At 44.8% G+C, this 16,872-nt stretch overlaps 1 protein-coding gene across 1 annotated transcript in view; it reads left to right on the top strand.

Moving 5' to 3' along the window:
* zswim5 (zinc finger, SWIM-type containing 5) overlaps positions 1-15,311 on the top strand; it is a 48,811-nt gene extending 33,500 nt beyond the window's left edge. Inside the window, exons 3-14 of the mRNA XM_060905631.1 lie at positions 1,700-1,848; positions 2,028-2,178; positions 3,037-3,213; positions 4,739-4,915; positions 4,997-5,143; positions 7,678-7,815; positions 8,904-9,161; positions 9,259-9,394; positions 10,724-10,881; positions 11,078-11,241; positions 11,320-11,401; positions 11,515-15,311. Coding sequence (XP_060761614.1) covers positions 1,700-1,848; positions 2,028-2,178; positions 3,037-3,213; positions 4,739-4,915; positions 4,997-5,143; positions 7,678-7,815; positions 8,904-9,161; positions 9,259-9,394; positions 10,724-10,881; positions 11,078-11,241; positions 11,320-11,401; positions 11,515-12,377 — 2,600 coding nt within the window. The 3' untranslated portion in view covers positions 12,378-15,311. The remainder of the gene's footprint in view (positions 1-1,699; positions 1,849-2,027; positions 2,179-3,036; positions 3,214-4,738; positions 4,916-4,996; positions 5,144-7,677; positions 7,816-8,903; positions 9,162-9,258; positions 9,395-10,723; positions 10,882-11,077; positions 11,242-11,319; positions 11,402-11,514) is intronic.
* The last annotated feature ends 1,561 nt before the right edge of the window (positions 15,312-16,872 follow it).

The raw sequence follows: 16,872 nt of genomic DNA, 5'->3' as shown, positions 1-16,872 counted from the left end.
CACATTTCATTGCTTTTTTGGGGGTTTTGTTTTCGAGTCGAGTTTTTATTTCTTCCTCGGTTGGTTCAGCAACACGCTCGGACATTTTGTTTTTCTCTCCTTACGGTATAGGAGTTGATATCCTTGTAGTCGAGTAGCCAATCATAGCGCACGATTCCTCATATCCGGTGAATGTAGCTAGAAAAATAGAAATCATTTACATTTCTTTCTGACTCCTTCCACAGATGCTAAATATACATTTACATGTTCTATAAAAATTATTTTTGCCCTACTATCTTATAACCACAGATAAGAAAAAAAACCCAAAACAATTATGACCAAATATTTTACAAACGTGCCTTATTATTAAAATGTGGTGTGACTTTGGTGTAATTAGCAAGAAACATTAGCAATGCAAGTGCTTGGTTAAGAAGTGGGTGTTAATGTCATATCAGCGACGTGTTTTTCTGAGCAAGTGGTTTATATGTGACCAATTTGAAAGCTTATCGTATTAATCTTCGTGCATGCATTTCTTCATGGCTATGTTTGGATATAAAAAGCAGAACTACTGCAGTGTGGAGAAGGGATGTGTGTGTGTACGCACGTATGCTTTCAAGCAAACCGATTTAAAGCGAGTCAATTTAAACAAACTGGTATCTTAGAAATGGTGCTCCATCTTGTTAAAGTGATGAAATGCGTCATCTTTAATGTTTTCCACCTGGCATCTGCTCTTTCCCAATCAGCGTGTGCTCTTCGCTGAATGTGTAACATTAGCGTTAACGTTCCAGAGATGAAGTCTTAATACTTAAGAGCATTTTTATAAGGTGAAAATCAAGTGCTTTGGAGCGATTTGGTCAAAGAGGTGGTGTTATTGCAGAGTGAGAAACATTTTGCAGCCTGAACATCGTAAATCTGATTTTATTTATAAATGTCATGCTGCAAATTGTCTACTGAAATGACGCGTTTGTTCGTTTTAGGTGTAACGTGAGTCACCGAGTGCGTGCTTAGTTACGTTTTATCGCTGCATGATACCGCTATATTGACGTCATCATAAAAGAACTCGAGGATGCTGATTTTCTCTTATTTCTGAAACCTTGTAATCAGCTTTATGAACGTTTGCTCTACGATGTCATGAGGGATTAATATCAGGTGAAGGTTCAGCTCAGGAAATCTCAACGACACCAGACAAAAGAATGACAGCAAGGAGAATTAAAAGGAAACCGAGCCGGAAACCAAGCCGGAGAATTTCAGAAACGCTATGGAGATTTCTAAAGAGTGAACATAAATGCTAGATCTCATCTCATCTCATTATCTGTAGCCGCTTTATCCTGTTCTACAGGGTCGCAGGCGAGCTGGAGCCTATCCCAGCTGACTACGGGCGAAAGGCGGGGTACACCCTGGACAAGTCGCCAGGTCATCACAGGGCTGACACATAGACACAGACAACCATTCACACTCACATTCACACCTACGCTCAATTTAGAGTCACCAGTTAACCTAACCTGCATGTCTTTGGACTGTGGGGGAAACCGGAGCACCCGGAGGAAACCCACGCGGACACGGGGAGAACATGCAAACTCCGCACAGAAAGGCCCTCGCCGGCCACGGGGCTCGAACCCGGACCTTCTTGCTGTGAGGCGACAGCGCTAACCACTACACCACCGTGCCGCCCTTACTACAAGTCGTACAGCAAAACAACACGTTTGCTTTTGTGTTTTAGGGGCCCCGGACCCTACAGCAGGAGCCAGTATTGATGATGATAACTGCTGGCACCTGGATGAGGAGCAGGTACGCGAGCAGGTCAAACAGTTCCTTTCTCAGGGAGGCTACTACGGCTCGGGAAAGCAGCTTAACTCCATGTTCGCCAAGGTGAGAGACCTGTGTGTATGTGTGTGTGTACGCACGCGCGCACATGAAGTGAAAGACATGCTCAGTATTAACGATGCTGTTGTGATAAATTATGGCGCTAGTAAATCCCGCGAGGATTATTTAAATCGACGTGCTTTAATAAAATGTCAAGCAACCTCTTATTTCCTGTGTGTGTGTAGGTGCGGGAGATGCTGCGTATGCGGGACTCGAACGGAGCGCGCATGCTCACCCTCATCACGGAGCAGTTTATGGCTGACCCGCGCCTGTCGCTATGGCGACAACAAGGCACGGGAATGACTGACAAGTGTCGGCAGCTGTGGGACGAACTGGGTGAGTCGTCGTGTCCGTCTCCATGTCACGAAAATGCACAAGCTGAAACAATCGTAGCACTATAACTTCATTCAGTTCCATCCGGGATGCACTGGAAATATTGATTAGCAAGAAATTAGCTTGTACTATTTACTGTATGTGTGACTAGAACCTCTTTTATAAATTATTTCCTCGCTATTAAGAGCACCGAAACGTTAACGCACGTCAGAAAGCGGGAGACACAGCTGGCGTGAAAGGAAGTGCAATGCTAGCCATCAAATATGGCCTTTCTTTCAGCCCACTTTCATTTAAAGGGTCTAAAACGTTCTGAAAACGGCTGCTGTGTTGCAAAGCTCCGCCCCTTTTCTCAGCAACATGAATGAGAACCTTCAGTCTGATTGGCCAAGGGATCATCCTGTCGACCAATAGGAGAGGAGATTTGCACGGATAGCATGCCTCGGTTTTATTGGATGTCGGGGTCACAGTGGGATCGATGTACATATCCAAGCGAGTGTGTTGGTCATGATAGTGGTCTCTTCAGCTTACAAAAAAAAAAAAAATCCTCTTCCGCTGTACGACAGTCAAACACCAGCACCTACTCCATTACACACAGGCTTCTCATTTTTCCATTTCACTTTTAAACGCTGCAGGCAGGCGGGTGGGCAGAGAGCACTTCTCCCTCCTCCTCCTCCTCCTCCTCCTCCTCCACCACTCTTCCGCCTCGGGCTGTCTCTCTGTTCACTCTGTCCTCTCTCTCTCTCTCTCTCTCTCTCTCTCTCTCTCTCTCTCTCATCTTTCCCTTTGCCCCGTTTATCTCTGTTCCTCTTGTGCTCTCATTTTCCGAGACACTCCTCAGTAACGGTGCTCTTTGTTCCACAGGTGCATTGTGGGTGTGCATTGTGCTGAACCCTCACTGTAAGAGCGAGGAGAAGAGCGCATGGCTCAAACAGCTGAAGAAGTGGAGCGACATGGATATCTGCCCGCTGGAGGACGGCAACTACGGCAGCGAGCTTCCTAACATCACCAACGCCCTGCCTCAGAGCAACCTGGCACACGGTGGGCATCCAGAAAACACGTTCGAGCTTAGAACTGCACTGGGATTCGACCAAAAATTCTGGATTAATTCATATTAATTAATCAATCCGTTATCGTTTCTATAGCAACAGCTCATTCACAGGCTCTGTTCTCACCCAGATGATAATGGGTTCTCTTTAGAGTCTGGTTCCTCTTAAGGTTTCTTCCTCATGTCGTCTGAGGGAGGTTTTTTCCTCACCACCACTGCCACCTCAGGCTTGATCATAAATTTATTAGGGATAAAATCAGCTCATATGTTTAAAGTCTTTATTTTAGTGGCGGCACGGTGGTGTAGTGGTTAGCACTGTCGCCTCACAGCAAAGAGGTTCTGGGTTCGAGCCCCGTGGCCGGCGAGGGCCTTTCTGTGCGGAGTTTGCATGTTCTCCCCGTGTCTGCGTGGGTTTCCTCCGGGTGCTCCGGTTTCCCCCACAGTCCAAAGACATGCAGGTTAGGTTAATATGGGACGGCCTTGAGCTGAGGTGCCCTTGAGCGAGGCACCGAACTCCCAACTGCTCCCTGGGCGCTGTTAGCATGGCTGCCCACTGCTCTGGGTATGTGTGTGTGTGTGCTCATTGCTCAGGTGTGTGTGTGTTCACTGCTTCAGATAGGTTAAATGCAGAGAGGAAATTCACAAGCGTGTGATGAATAAAGTTTTCTTCTTTCTGTAAAACTGCTTTGCGACAATATATGGTGTTAAAAGTGCTAAACAAAAACTTGCATGACTGATGTGCCACGCGATCCGAAAATAAACCTAAGATAAAGTAAATGGGGGCGGCACGGTGGTGTAGTGGTTAGTGCTGTCGCCTCACAGCAAGAAGGTCCGGGTTCGAGCCCCGTGGCCGGCGAGGGCCTTTCTGTGTGGAGTTTGCATGTTCTCCCCGTGTCCGCGTGGGTTTCCTCCGGGTGCTCCGGTTTCCCCCACAGTCCAAAGACATGCAGGTTAGGTTAACTGGTGACTCTAAATTGAGCGTAGGTGTGAATGTGAGTGTGAATGGTTGTCTGTGTCTATGTGTCAGCCCTGTGATGACCTGGCGACTTGTCCAGGGTGTACCCCGCCTTTCACCCGTAGTCAGCTGGGATAGGCTCCAGCTTGCCTGCAACCCTGTAGGACAGGATAAAGCGCTTAGAGATAATGAGATAAAGTAAATGGGTTTGAAAATGTTTTATGTAACAAATTAAAAATAAACAACTGTACAGTCGTAGTCCTGGCTGTTTTTTATAATGTTTCATAAGTAAGGAGTCTCCAGTGTAACAGCTTCAAGAAAGACAGAAAGTGTTTAGATGTTATAACATGGGTGAAAACAGGAACTAAGTAGCTCCTGAGATGTTCTGCTGTGTTAGATGTAACTATAAAAGGATTTTTAAAAAAAACCTGTTTTGTTTTTATTAAAAAATTTAAACTTTTCTACCCAAATGAAGGTGAAAATCACCCACTCGGACAGAGCTGTGACTCGTGGTTTCTTGTAGTGTGTTCCTGACTGACACGAACTCCACGTGTGTGGTTTAGATTCATTGGCCAGACCGAGACGGACGGTGTTCACTCGTGCCATGGAGGCGTGCGACCTGCACTGGCAGGACAGCCACCTGCAACGAATCATCAGCAGCGATTTTTATGTGTCGCCCGCTTACCAGAGAGAGGGAGAGAACCTGCTGTTTAACCCTCAGGGCCTGCCACTGTGGCTGGGTAATACACACACACACACACACACACACGTGTACACGTGCAAACACACCCATATCTAACAGTGTGTCACCTTCCTTGCAGATCATGTGCCTACTGCATGTGCCAGGGTGGACGCCCTGCGTTCCCACGGTTACCCAAGAGAAGCCCTACGATTGGCCGTGGCGATTATCAACACACTCCGGCTTCAGCAGCAGAGGCAGCTGGACATTTACAAACACCAGAAGAAAGGTAACACACACACACACAGATTGGAACATGACCTTACATCAATCTTTATCTACTTGGCATCATACCACACCTGTAGAAGCCAAAAACCTACAAAAGCTGCATTGTGCTCCACACTGAGCAGGTTGAGCTTATCTCCTCGTGTAGCGCTGCAAGGCCTTCGACCATCACACAGCATGTTTTTGTGTTTTAAGTGTTTAGTTTCAAACTGATGCCAAGTCCAGATGAGGTGTGTTGGGCTGAGATTTGAGAACCAAGGACCTACTTTGAGCTTTCAGAACACTTTCCTAGCATTGCATGAATATTTTATGAAGCAATAAATGACTGTTTATGTAATCAATAAACAAACAAACAAGACCCAAGTGATGTCATTAAAGTTTTAGGAAGTATCTCACATTGTATCAGAAGGTAAAAGTTTAACTCAATGTGTCTGAATGTGTAATAAAGGCACTGTGTAGGTGTGGTTGTTACTTTATTTATTTATTTTTGTTTGTTTTAAGTCCGTATACACGCTTACTCATGCTGGACTGGTCCATTATTCTTCAGATCGAGTAAATGTTGGCAGAGAAACCTGGCTACCGAACTTGACTAGCTCGCTAAGTGAACTAAAGTTGACTCACTGGAGGTTTAAAATGAATGCAGATATAAAAATGCTGATGAGTTTTCCTGAAACGAGCAATTTTTGTGTATTTACCTGATTTTAAAAGTTAGTGTCTATGTAGTGGTGATTTCATTTATAAAGCACATTTATATGTAATACTCTAAAGTGCTTGACAAAAGTACTATAAAAGGTCCTATGAAATAAATATGAGTGATTCCATGCTTATGGGTACTGAAATGGGGACATGAACTTATTTTTAAAAATTCACCTAAAACCATTTCTTTTTTTTACCATCAGGTCACAAAACATGTAATCTTTAATGAATGATATGTTAAAAGATAACTTTAATTTTCTGAGATGTAATAAAAACATATTTATATGCCAAAGTCAAGCCTATGAGTTCCAAAATGATGTCTGTTACATTACTTCTGTTACGATTGTCCATCTCGCGTCTGTTACAAATTAATTTCAATCTAGCTATATACCATGTTAATCTTATTGAAAGAATGTGTATGTTTATTCTACTACACATGTTTATTAATTATATTTGCTAAAACATCACCTTCCTATGTTTCAAAAAGTAATTCTACATTGTTAAAATTGAGAATATATATGTCACAACACTTCTGTTACGTTCTGACTTTGGCATATAAATATGTTTTTATTACATCTCAGAAAATTAAAGTTATCTTTTAACATATCATTCATTAAAGATTACATGTTTTGTGACCTGATGGTAAAAAAAGAAATGGTTTTAGGTGAATTTTTAAAAATAAGTTTATGTCCCCATTTCAGTACCCATAAGCGTGGAATCACTCATATACATCTTTTAAAAACATTCCTTGCAAAAAAAAAATAATAATAAAGCTATATATTATAAAAATTCTGGAAACATAGACCAAAAATTTTCAGAAAGACGCAAATATCATTCTTGCTAATGAGTAAATCTAAATATTCTAACCAAGTAGATGTGTCTTTGATAATCTCATCTCATCTCATTATCTGTAGCCACTTCATCCTGTTCTACAGGGTCGCAGGCAAGCTGGCGCCTATCCCAGCTGACTACGGGCGAAAGGTGGGGTACACCCTGGACAAGTCGCCAGGTCATCACAGGGCTGACACATAGACACAGACAACCATTCACACTCACATTCACACCTACGCTCAATTTAGAGTCACCAGTTAACCTAACCTGCATGTCTTTGGACTGTGGGGGAAACCGGAGCACCCGGAGGAAACCCACGCGGACACGGGGAGAACATGCAAACTCCGCACAGAAAGGCCCTCGCCGGCCACGGGGCTCGAACCCGGACCTTCTTGCTGTGAGGCGACAGCGCTAACCACTACACCACCGTGCCGCCCCGTTTTTGATGATAATAATAATACATATAAAAATTATGAAAACTTTGACTAAAAAAGACTTGTGTTGACTTGAATGTGTTGTGTAGTGTAACTCTTTAGGGTTAGATAGAAAGCAGGGTTGTCGTCATGCCGTGTGTCATCCCCCCCCCCCCCCCCCCAGTGCTAGATCAAAGTATTTGTTTAAGTGAGGACCGTTTCAGCAAATTAGTTGCCTGGATCGATACGACCCTAAAATATTTCACGGCTTGTACAGAAATATCAGTTACAGAAAAAAAAATATTTGATTATGCAAAGAAAATGTATTAAAGAGTGAAAATTGATCTATGGGGGGGGCGCTCACTTTTGCTTTTGGAGCTTCAGAATCGCACCTGAACATCTGTCGTGTGTCTCCTGCTCAAACATATTGACAAGTCAAATCTAGAGTTGACACCAAAATGTTTAGCGCAGAGATACTTAGCAGATTCACTGTTAGCTGTTCGAGTAATTGAGCTGAGCCTTTTATCACCCATAATTCATTTGTGTGTGTGTGTGTGTGTGTGTGTGTGTGTGTGTGTGTGTGTGTGTGCACACGCAGAGCTGCTGCAGAGAGGAATGACCAACACTACCAATCTGGAGGGCTGGGTGGGCCACCCGCTTGACCCCATCGGCTGCCTCTTCGCCACTCTAACAGAGACGTGTCGAATGGAGGACGACAACGCCATGGATACTGGAGGTAGACTATTATGGGCTGGAAGATGGGGGCGGAGCTTGTATGTTGGAAGGAATCTGATCAGGCCTTTCGTACCTTAATACACGACAGTACTGTATTACTTTGTATGTGTGTGTTTGTAGCAGTGTGGTCACTCTGACGACACAGAGGAGCGAAATGTATAAAATCAATCGGCGTTTGCGTTCCATACATCGCTCCAAGCTGCAGAGTGTAGCCTTTTGTGTTGCTATTGTACGAAACTAACAGGGAGCTATTGTGATTTTGGAATAATGCAGCCAAGTGGTACTGTGTGTGTGTCTGTGTGCTGGAGTGTGTGAGGAGTGTACGTAGCACAGCCCTTTGTTTGACTCCCATCACACATTTGGAAACATCTGGTACTTTGTAGCATGGTGGGTGTGGCCTAAAAGCTCATCCAGTCCGAAACTCGAGCATTAGCAACAGCTGGAGCGTATATTCCGAACGCAAACATCTCTCCTTCTTTGGTTTTCTCTCCCTCTCTCTGTCCTCTGCTTCTGTTCCCTCTCGCATTCCGACTGTCTTGGGGTTTGGGTTGTTGTTGTTTTTTTTTTTTTTTTTTCTTCTTCTTCTCCCCCCTTCGTTCTTGTGCAAGAAAACCCTTACGATCTCCAGGCACTCGTTCACACCTTCATAAGTATACTCGGTCATTTCTAACAGACGTGTGAATTAACAAATCGTGTTAATTTGTCACTCCGTAGGTGTCCTCCAGGCCTTCTCTCTCTGTCTTTCTCTTTTGCTGTGTTACACTATATTTTATATCCTGTGTGTGCGCGCACGCATGTGCATGTTGGTGTGTTTTTGGTGTTCCCTCACACCATCTAATGCAAACACAGGAATCGTAGCCAGGATTTAATCACTGGTGTTGACACTCTTATCAAACAGATGGTGGTGTTTGTTATTTTTTTTCCCAGGTTACACTCACCCACGTACACATGTACACTTCTACACACTTTCTCACACACACACATGCATGCCTTCACATTTTAAACTTTTTTTTTTTTAATCTAAGTGTAGCCTAAAAAAAAATAGTGTCCAAACCTTTCTCAGCTGACTTTACTCTTGTTCTCTTCCAGACTCCGGTGATCCCAAATCCCCCGTGTATCAGCACGTCCCCGTGTGGGGCTGTCCAGACGTCGGCGAGTCGTACCTGGCCTTGGCGCTGGAGGTAGCACTGATGGGTATGGGGCAGCAGAGACTGATGCCCGAGGGCTTATATGCCCAGGATAAGGTGTGTCGTAACGAGGAGCAGATTGTCGCCAAGCTGCAGGAACTGGAGCTGGACGAGCTGCTGGTACACACACTGCGCAAGCAGGCCATGCTTCTGTTGGAAGGTACGATTTTAACTCTGGCCACAAATTGATGCTTAACTCAAGAATATGTTGAATCCTGACACTTTCTTCTCTGTGTGTGTGTGTATAATGTATATAGGCGGTCCCTTCAGCGGCCTGGGTGAAGTGATCCACAGAGAGAGCGTGCCCATGCATACGTTTGCTAAGTACCTGTTCACAGCACTCCTTCCTCATGACACAGACCTGGCCTACAAGATCGGCCTGAGGGCCATGAGGTGAGAACGTTGTATAGTCATCCCAAGACCATTTAAAATGTGCAACACCCTGTTTATAAAAAAAAAAAAACTCCAATATGTTCTGAGAGGCAGATTAAAAGCATATCGAATCATATTTGCATGACGTAATTATAGCAACGACTGTAAAAAGCTGTCTGGTGACTTATTATCTCATCTCATCTCATTATCTGTAGCCGCTTTATCCTGTTCTACAGGGTGGCAGGCAAGCTGGATCCTATCCCAGCTGACTACGGGCGAAAGGCGGGGTACACCCTGGACAAGTCGCCAGGTCATCACAGGGCTGACACAGACAACCATTCACACTCACATTCACACCTACGCTCAATTTAGAGTCACCAGTTAACCTAACCTGCATGTCTTTGGACTGTGGGGGAAACCGGAGCACCCGGAGGAAACCCACGCGGACACGGGGAGAACATGCAAACTCCGCACAGAAAGGCCCTCGCCGGCCACAGGGCTCGAACCCGGACCTTCTTGCTGTGAGGCGACAGCACGAACCACTACACCATCATGACACCCTTGACTTATTATTATGATGCGAACAAGTCGATTTTTGTTCCTGGAGCTCCATCGTATGAAGCAGAAGGCAGATGCGAGATGCTCACGTTAACTCGTCAGCTCATGATCAAACCCAAGATGAGCTGAATCAGTGTTACAGGAGAGAAAACAGCACTGCGTGGTCATGTCACACTGCAGGACTGTGTGTCTCTTGTGTAATGGTGTTTGCATGGAGTCTCTGTAGGCTGTTATTACAGTGCCGTCACTAATCAGGTTCCAGATCCTTGCGGTTCTTGCTGATATACGATCGATCGATAACGTTGCTCCTGCTGCACACTCAGACACGAGCAATCGAGCACAGAGCTGCAGCCTCAGCACAAAGACTGAGCTGAGTGAACCCTGAGCGTCTCTGTTGTCTGGAGTCGGTTTAAGAGCTGCATTTTGGGAACATTTTTAATCTAGAAATCGACATAAGTGTTATTACATCACAGTATGGAAGAGCCAATCATGTTCCAGTAAATTACATTAGCATTTAGCAGACGCTCTTATCCAGAGCGATGTATGACAGACCCAGAGCAGCTGGGGGTTAGATGCCTTGCTCAAGGGCACTTCAGCCATTCCTGCTGGTCCAGGGAATCAAACCGGCAACCTTTGGATCCCAAAGCTACTTCTCTAGCCATTAGGCCATGGCTTCCCGTATCTATAAACATAGTGTGTTATTGTGTATAAATAAGATGGTGCACAGTTCATTATGTGTGTGTGTGTGTGTGTGTGTGTGTGTGTGTGTGTGTGTGTGTGTGTGTTTTGCAGGTTGCCTGTTCTGGAGTCCACAGCTCCATCGGGTGATGTGGGTCACCCGCACCATGGCATCTCCATTGTCCCGAGCAGATACCCACGCTGGTTCACCCTCGGGCACCTGGAGTCCCAGCAGTGCGAGTTGGCATCAACCATGCTCACCGCAGCCAAGGGTGAGTCGCGTGTGCGCGCACACACACACGCAGCGTTTTCATATGTTTCTCTTCTTCCACTGTATTAAATTAAAGTAAAAGTAACGCAAATGATTACACAATTTCCGTCATAGAGCGTCCATTACACAGAGACCCAAAGACGTGTTGGTTCCGATTCTGTAGTTTTGAAGCTAACGTAGTGTTCTGTTTTGCTCAGGAGACATGCTGAGACTGCGCACGGTCCTCGAGGCCATCCAGAAAAACATCCACTCCTCGTCACTCATCTTCAAACTGGCTCAAGACGCGTTCAAGATTGCCACGCCCGCAGACAGCCCGCCTGATATCACCCTGCTCAACGTGGCCCTGGAGCTCGGCCTTCAGGTGCGTGTGCCGTTCGTCTCGTTTATTCTGTCCATCTGTGTGAAGTCCGTTATATCAAGGCGTTTTGTTTTCCTGTAGGTGATGAGGATGACTCTGTCCACTCTGAACTGGAGACGCAGAGAGATGGTGCGCTGGCTCGTCACCTGCGCTACGGAAGTCGGTCTGTATCAAACTCCGCCTGCATTCTATATTATTGTAAAATCAATCTGGAACACTTTTTTCTTGCTGGTTCTGACGTTCGTCGCTCTCTTTGTCCCTGCCGTCTCTCTGTAGGGCTGCGGGCGCTGGTGAGCATTCTGCAGAGTTGGTACACGCTGTTCACACCCACTGAGGCTACGAGTATTGTTGCTGCAGCGGTCATGTCTCACGGCACAGCGCTGCGACTCAGCCTGGACTACGGGCAGCGTGAGGAGCTGGCGAGCTGTGCCAGAACACTCGCACTGCAGTGTGCCATGAAGGACCCTGCCAATTGTGCACTGTCTGCACTCACACTCTGTGAGAAGGAGCACGTGGCCTTCGAGACAGCCTACCAGATCGCCGTGGATGCGGCGGCGACGGCTATGACGCACGCGCAACTGTTCACCATCGCGCGATACATGGAGCACCGTGGCTACCCGTTGCGTGCCTTCAAGCTGGCGTCGTTGGCCATGGCACACGTGAGCCTGGCGTACAACCAGGACACACATCCAGCCATCAACGACGTCCTGTGGGCGTGCGCTCTGAGCCACTCACTGGGCAAGAACGAGCTGGGCGCCATGGTGCCGTTGGTGGTAAAAGGTGTACGCTGTGCCACCGTGCTCTCGGACATCCTGCGCCGCTGCACGGTCACAGCACCTGGCCTGGCTGGGATCCCTGGCCGCCGCAGCTCAGGCAAGCTTATGAGCACGGACAAGGCGCCACTGCGCCAACTGCTGGACGCCGCTATCGGCGCCTACATCAGCACCACACACTCGCGCCTCACGCACATCAGCCCACGCCACTACGGTGAGTTCATTGAATTCCTGGGCAAAGCTCGTGACACCTTCCTGATGGCGCACGACGGTCACGTGCAGTTCGCCCAGTTTATCGACAACCTCAAGCAGATCTACAAGGGCAAGAAGAAGCTCATGATGCTCGTGCGTGAGCGATTCGGCTGAGGAGATTATCAACGACTCCCCACCCGCTCCTCACTCCTCGTTTATTTAAGGCATTATTTTCTTCCTGTATATTCTGATTATCCTTTATTTTTTATTTTTCTTAGTCGAATACAGTTCGCGTTTAGTGGACAACCAACGTTCACTGATTTATTCGAACCTGTGGAGGCCAGAACAACCTTTTTATTTTGGCTTTAGTTTAATAGAGATGCAGAAGTGGCACATAAAGAGAAACCAAATGATAGGCGGAGTCTTTCGAGCCTTTTCCATCGTGGTGATTGGTGGTTCTTCTTCTTCTTTTTTTCGGCAAAGAGCTCATACGCTCGAAACAGTCATTCCGGAAAAAAAAAAAAAAAAACACTCGCACACAGTGTTAGTTATACCTCGATCGTATTTTAAGGAACAGCTTTAACAGGACGAGGCTGAGGCCTTGTTCGCCGGGGGTAGAGCAAAAAAGCTAGCTGAAATATCGAGGTGTTCGTCATCTTAACGCAATCCCACGTAACCCAGGAATCAGCCAAGCCGTGAACGCCACTCTTCCGTGTGTGTGTGTGTGTGTGTCCCCCCGCTCCTCTTGGTTTGTCTTTGCCCTTTTTTCTCGTGTTGGGAAGAAAGCGATTTAAGGGAACGTTACTGAGAGCCACGCCTCCACACCTGAGAAGAGCACAGGGTTTCCTTCTCCGCCTGAATCTGAACAAAAACCTCATCTTTATAAAGATGGCTTTACTTTTGGGGTTTGGGGGAGGGGTTATTGCAGATGGAGATTCTTGCACCGTTAAAGCTTAGCATTATCATGCATGCAATGCTTCGTCAAATTTGCTGTGACTTCTTGGAAGTAGTAATGTCTGGCAGCGATTATTGGCACGTGACTCTTCTCATCCAAGACATTCTTAGAGAAAATTAATCAGAAACAAAAATATCCTAACTGTAATTGTGTTGTAATACAAGCACTTGATTCACTCCGGCCCCTTTCACCTTGTCTGCATTAACAATTCTATTTCCTAAGCATTAATCAAAATTTGGTCACATTTTGAGATTTTTTTTTTTTTTTTTTAAATAAAACCTGTTCCACATGCCACCCCTGACCACGCCCCTCCCTCCCTCCCTCCAAGCGCCTGCTCGGCTCCCAACACTTAGAATGCACTCGGCGGCTATGAACGGAAGGAAACCTGGAAAGAAAGGACAAGATGCTCAACTCAGTTCTCAGGGAATCACTTAAAGAAACGAAACAAAAAAATAGTAGCATAAGCATTTAAGATATTGTAAATATGAAAGTGTCAATTCAAAAAATTGTAAAGTTATAATTATTTATGATAACTGTATGTTTTTGTTTTTTTTTTTTCTTTTCGGATACTTGAATTTGTCGCGGGCTGGGAATGTGATGGCAGAAAGACTTTAAAAAAAAAAACATTTCTCAGGTGCTCCTGTGAACAGTTCCTTTTTTTCCTCCTTCTTTCTTTTTTTTGGTCTTTTGTACACTTAGTTTTTGGCAAGAGAAGCATGGTGTGTTGTAAAAAAAAATACTGAAGGGAAGAAAGAAAAGGAAGAACAGCCGTTGAACTGACTATGCAGAACCACTTCCTGATATATATATATATATATATTATATATTTTTTTCTCCCTCTATTTAACCCTCTTTCGGAACGGAGAGTTTTGGGACATTTGCCTTTTGATTGAGTGACTTGCATATGTCTCTTTCTTTCTCTCTTTCTTTCTTTCGTTTTAACTTTGAAGCCTTATCAAATTCTAAAAGTGATTTAGCAAGTCTGATTGCAGAAGGATGCCACGAGCGGTGTAAACTAGGCCTGTGTTGATCTTACATCACCATAATCTAACGTTCACTTAAGCATTTAATTGTAAGTGCTAAAGAATTATTCCTCAGTCAGAGTGACAGTTTTATCCACCATGCTTTTCAAACTGTCTTGGAATTATGGGATGCTCAATTATATAAAGGAAGCACACGCTGCGTCGTGCTGTAAAAGCGAACGTAGCGATGTTACTGACGTTACCATCAGCACACGCCTAGTCCAAACCCACTGGTTATATTTTTACGGAGGGAATTGGAGAAAAGCTCTGTTTTGATGTGATGTTGCCTCGAGACTTTTGAAAGACGCCGCTTTGGCTCCATGTCAGGATTCTTCACTTTCAGTCACTTTTGAGGTTTCTTTTTTTTTCCCCTCCAGTTCCGTTCTGTAACTTCCTTCAAGTCACATAAGTCACTTTTCTTTCTTTTTCTTTTTTCCTTTTTCTTAAAAAAAAAAAGTGAGAAACCTTCCACAGCCTTTCTCCAAGTCATCTGGTGTGACCTTGACCAGATCCAGCTGTGATCGGTGGAAGAGCAAGCAGATGTTTTGCAGGTTTAGGGATTAAATCGGCCTTTTTTTCCCTCTTGATGAATGCAGGATGATCGTAGCTGCCTGCTTAAACAAACTCCATGCATCCGAACATCTTCAGTAGCTCACCCAGCTGATCCAGCGGCAGTGCAAAAAGAGGGGGAAAAAACAACCAGAATTCCTGCGGCTCTGATTTCATTCTCTCTCTCTCTCTCTCTCTCCGTCCCATAACTCTTTCAGTGTCTATATGTGTTGACTGTATCAGTGTTCTGATCTGTCCCTAGAGTTTAGAAGGAAAAAAAAATAATAATAATAATCGCTGGTAGAGATTGTTCACTAGCTCATCTACTGTTTTGAGTTCTGTTTTCTCTCTTTCTCTCTCCTTTCATTTTTAATTTAAGGGAAAAGTGTTTTGTCACCTCCGTGCTACTGAATTATGAAAAAGGTATCCAGTATTTGTTGCCACAAAAGTATAGTTCGACGACGTTTTTTTTTGTTTGTTTGTTTGTTTGTTTGTTTGTGCAACCTCTTGAGCTAATGTCTATAAACAAAAATTTATTACTATTTATGTAATGCTACTACCATTTTATATGATTTGTGTTGAATTTCAGTGCTTTTTCTATGAATAAAGTGTGAAACACGTCATCGTCTCTTCGTGATCTGATGGAAGAGCTTCATTCTTCAAGCACATTTAGTTAAGTGACTTCTTCAAATCATTTGATTTATTTCCCGCTGACCGAAAGGCCTGAATTATGTCATGGTGATTTCTGTCCGTCCGTCCCGGGAAGGGTGCTCATGTTCTGAAATCAACTCCTCTACAATTTTTGGAGGAACTTCATGAAACTTGGCAGGATTCTTTGTTCTATGTCGGTAATACTCATATTGTTATTTTGTTCAATTCGGTCACATTTTACCAGAGTTACGCCCCTTGATTAGCAACCTTGTACTTTCACAATTTCATGAGTGTGTTTTCCTTCTGACATCAACTCCTCTCACAATTTATGGAGGAATTTCACCAAACTTGGCAGAAGGCTTTGTTATATGTCGGTAGTACGCGTATTGTTCATCTCATCTCATTATCACTAGCCGCTTTATCCTGTTCTACAGGGTTGCAGGTGAGCTGGAGCCTATCCCAGCTGACTACGGGCGAAAGGCGGGGTACACCCTGGACAAGTCGCCAGGTCATCACAGGGCTGACACATAGACACAGACAACCATTCACACTCACATTCACACCTACGCTCAATTTAGAGTCACCAGTTAACCTGCATGTCTTTGGACTGTGGGGGAAACCGGAGCACCCGGAGGAAACCCACGCGGACACGGGGAGAACATGCAAACTCCGCACAGAAAGGCCCTCGCCGGCCACGGGGCTCGAACCCAGGACCTTCTTGCTGTGAGGCGACAGCGCTAACCACTACACCACCGTGCCGCCCACGCGTATTGTTATTTTGTTCAATTCGGTCGCATTTAACCAGAGTTACGGCCCTTGATTTAACAACCTTGTACTTTCACAATTTCATGAAGGTGTGCTTGCCTTCTGACATCAACTCCTCTCAGAATTTTTAGACGAATTTCTCGAAGCTTGGCAAAAGGCCTTATTATATTACGGTAATACACAGATTGCGATTTAATTTCGTTTGTGAAAATTTTCCCAGAGTTTTGACCCTTGATTAAATAACTTGTACTTTGATAATTTCATGAGGGTGTACGCTCTTCTGAAATCAACTCCTCTCTCAATTAGTGGAGGAATTTCACCAAACTTGGCAAAACGCTTTGTTATATGACAGTTATACGCAGATTGAAATTTTGTTTAATTTGGGCAAATTTTACCAGAGTTATGCCCTTGATTATTAAAGGAGAACTGAAGTCATTTTTAAACTTGCTTAATTTCTTAATTAACGTGTTATTCAATCACGTTTTCGGTTTTAGTAACCTTATATCGTGACTTGTATTGGCAACTAATTGCAATTAAATATGATACTTATCGGCCTATTCGGTTTTTAGCCATGTTGAATTTAGTTCGTTTGGTCCACGGCAGGCGTCGCTTATCCGCGCGATCTTCACGAGACTTGTGCGAGACTTTGAAACGTGAAGTGTCAGCCAGGTGTCAGTGCCGCCATTTTGAAAACTGTTTTCCAAACGAAATATTGCACAAAACGAGT

Source organism: Neoarius graeffei, chromosome 23 (assembly GCF_027579695.1).
Source record: "Neoarius graeffei isolate fNeoGra1 chromosome 23, fNeoGra1.pri, whole genome shotgun sequence".
Taxonomy (NCBI): Eukaryota; Metazoa; Chordata; class Actinopteri; order Siluriformes; family Ariidae; genus Neoarius; species Neoarius graeffei.
Note: the sequence above shows the minus strand (reverse complement) of the source record. Positions and strands in the feature narration are given on the sequence as shown.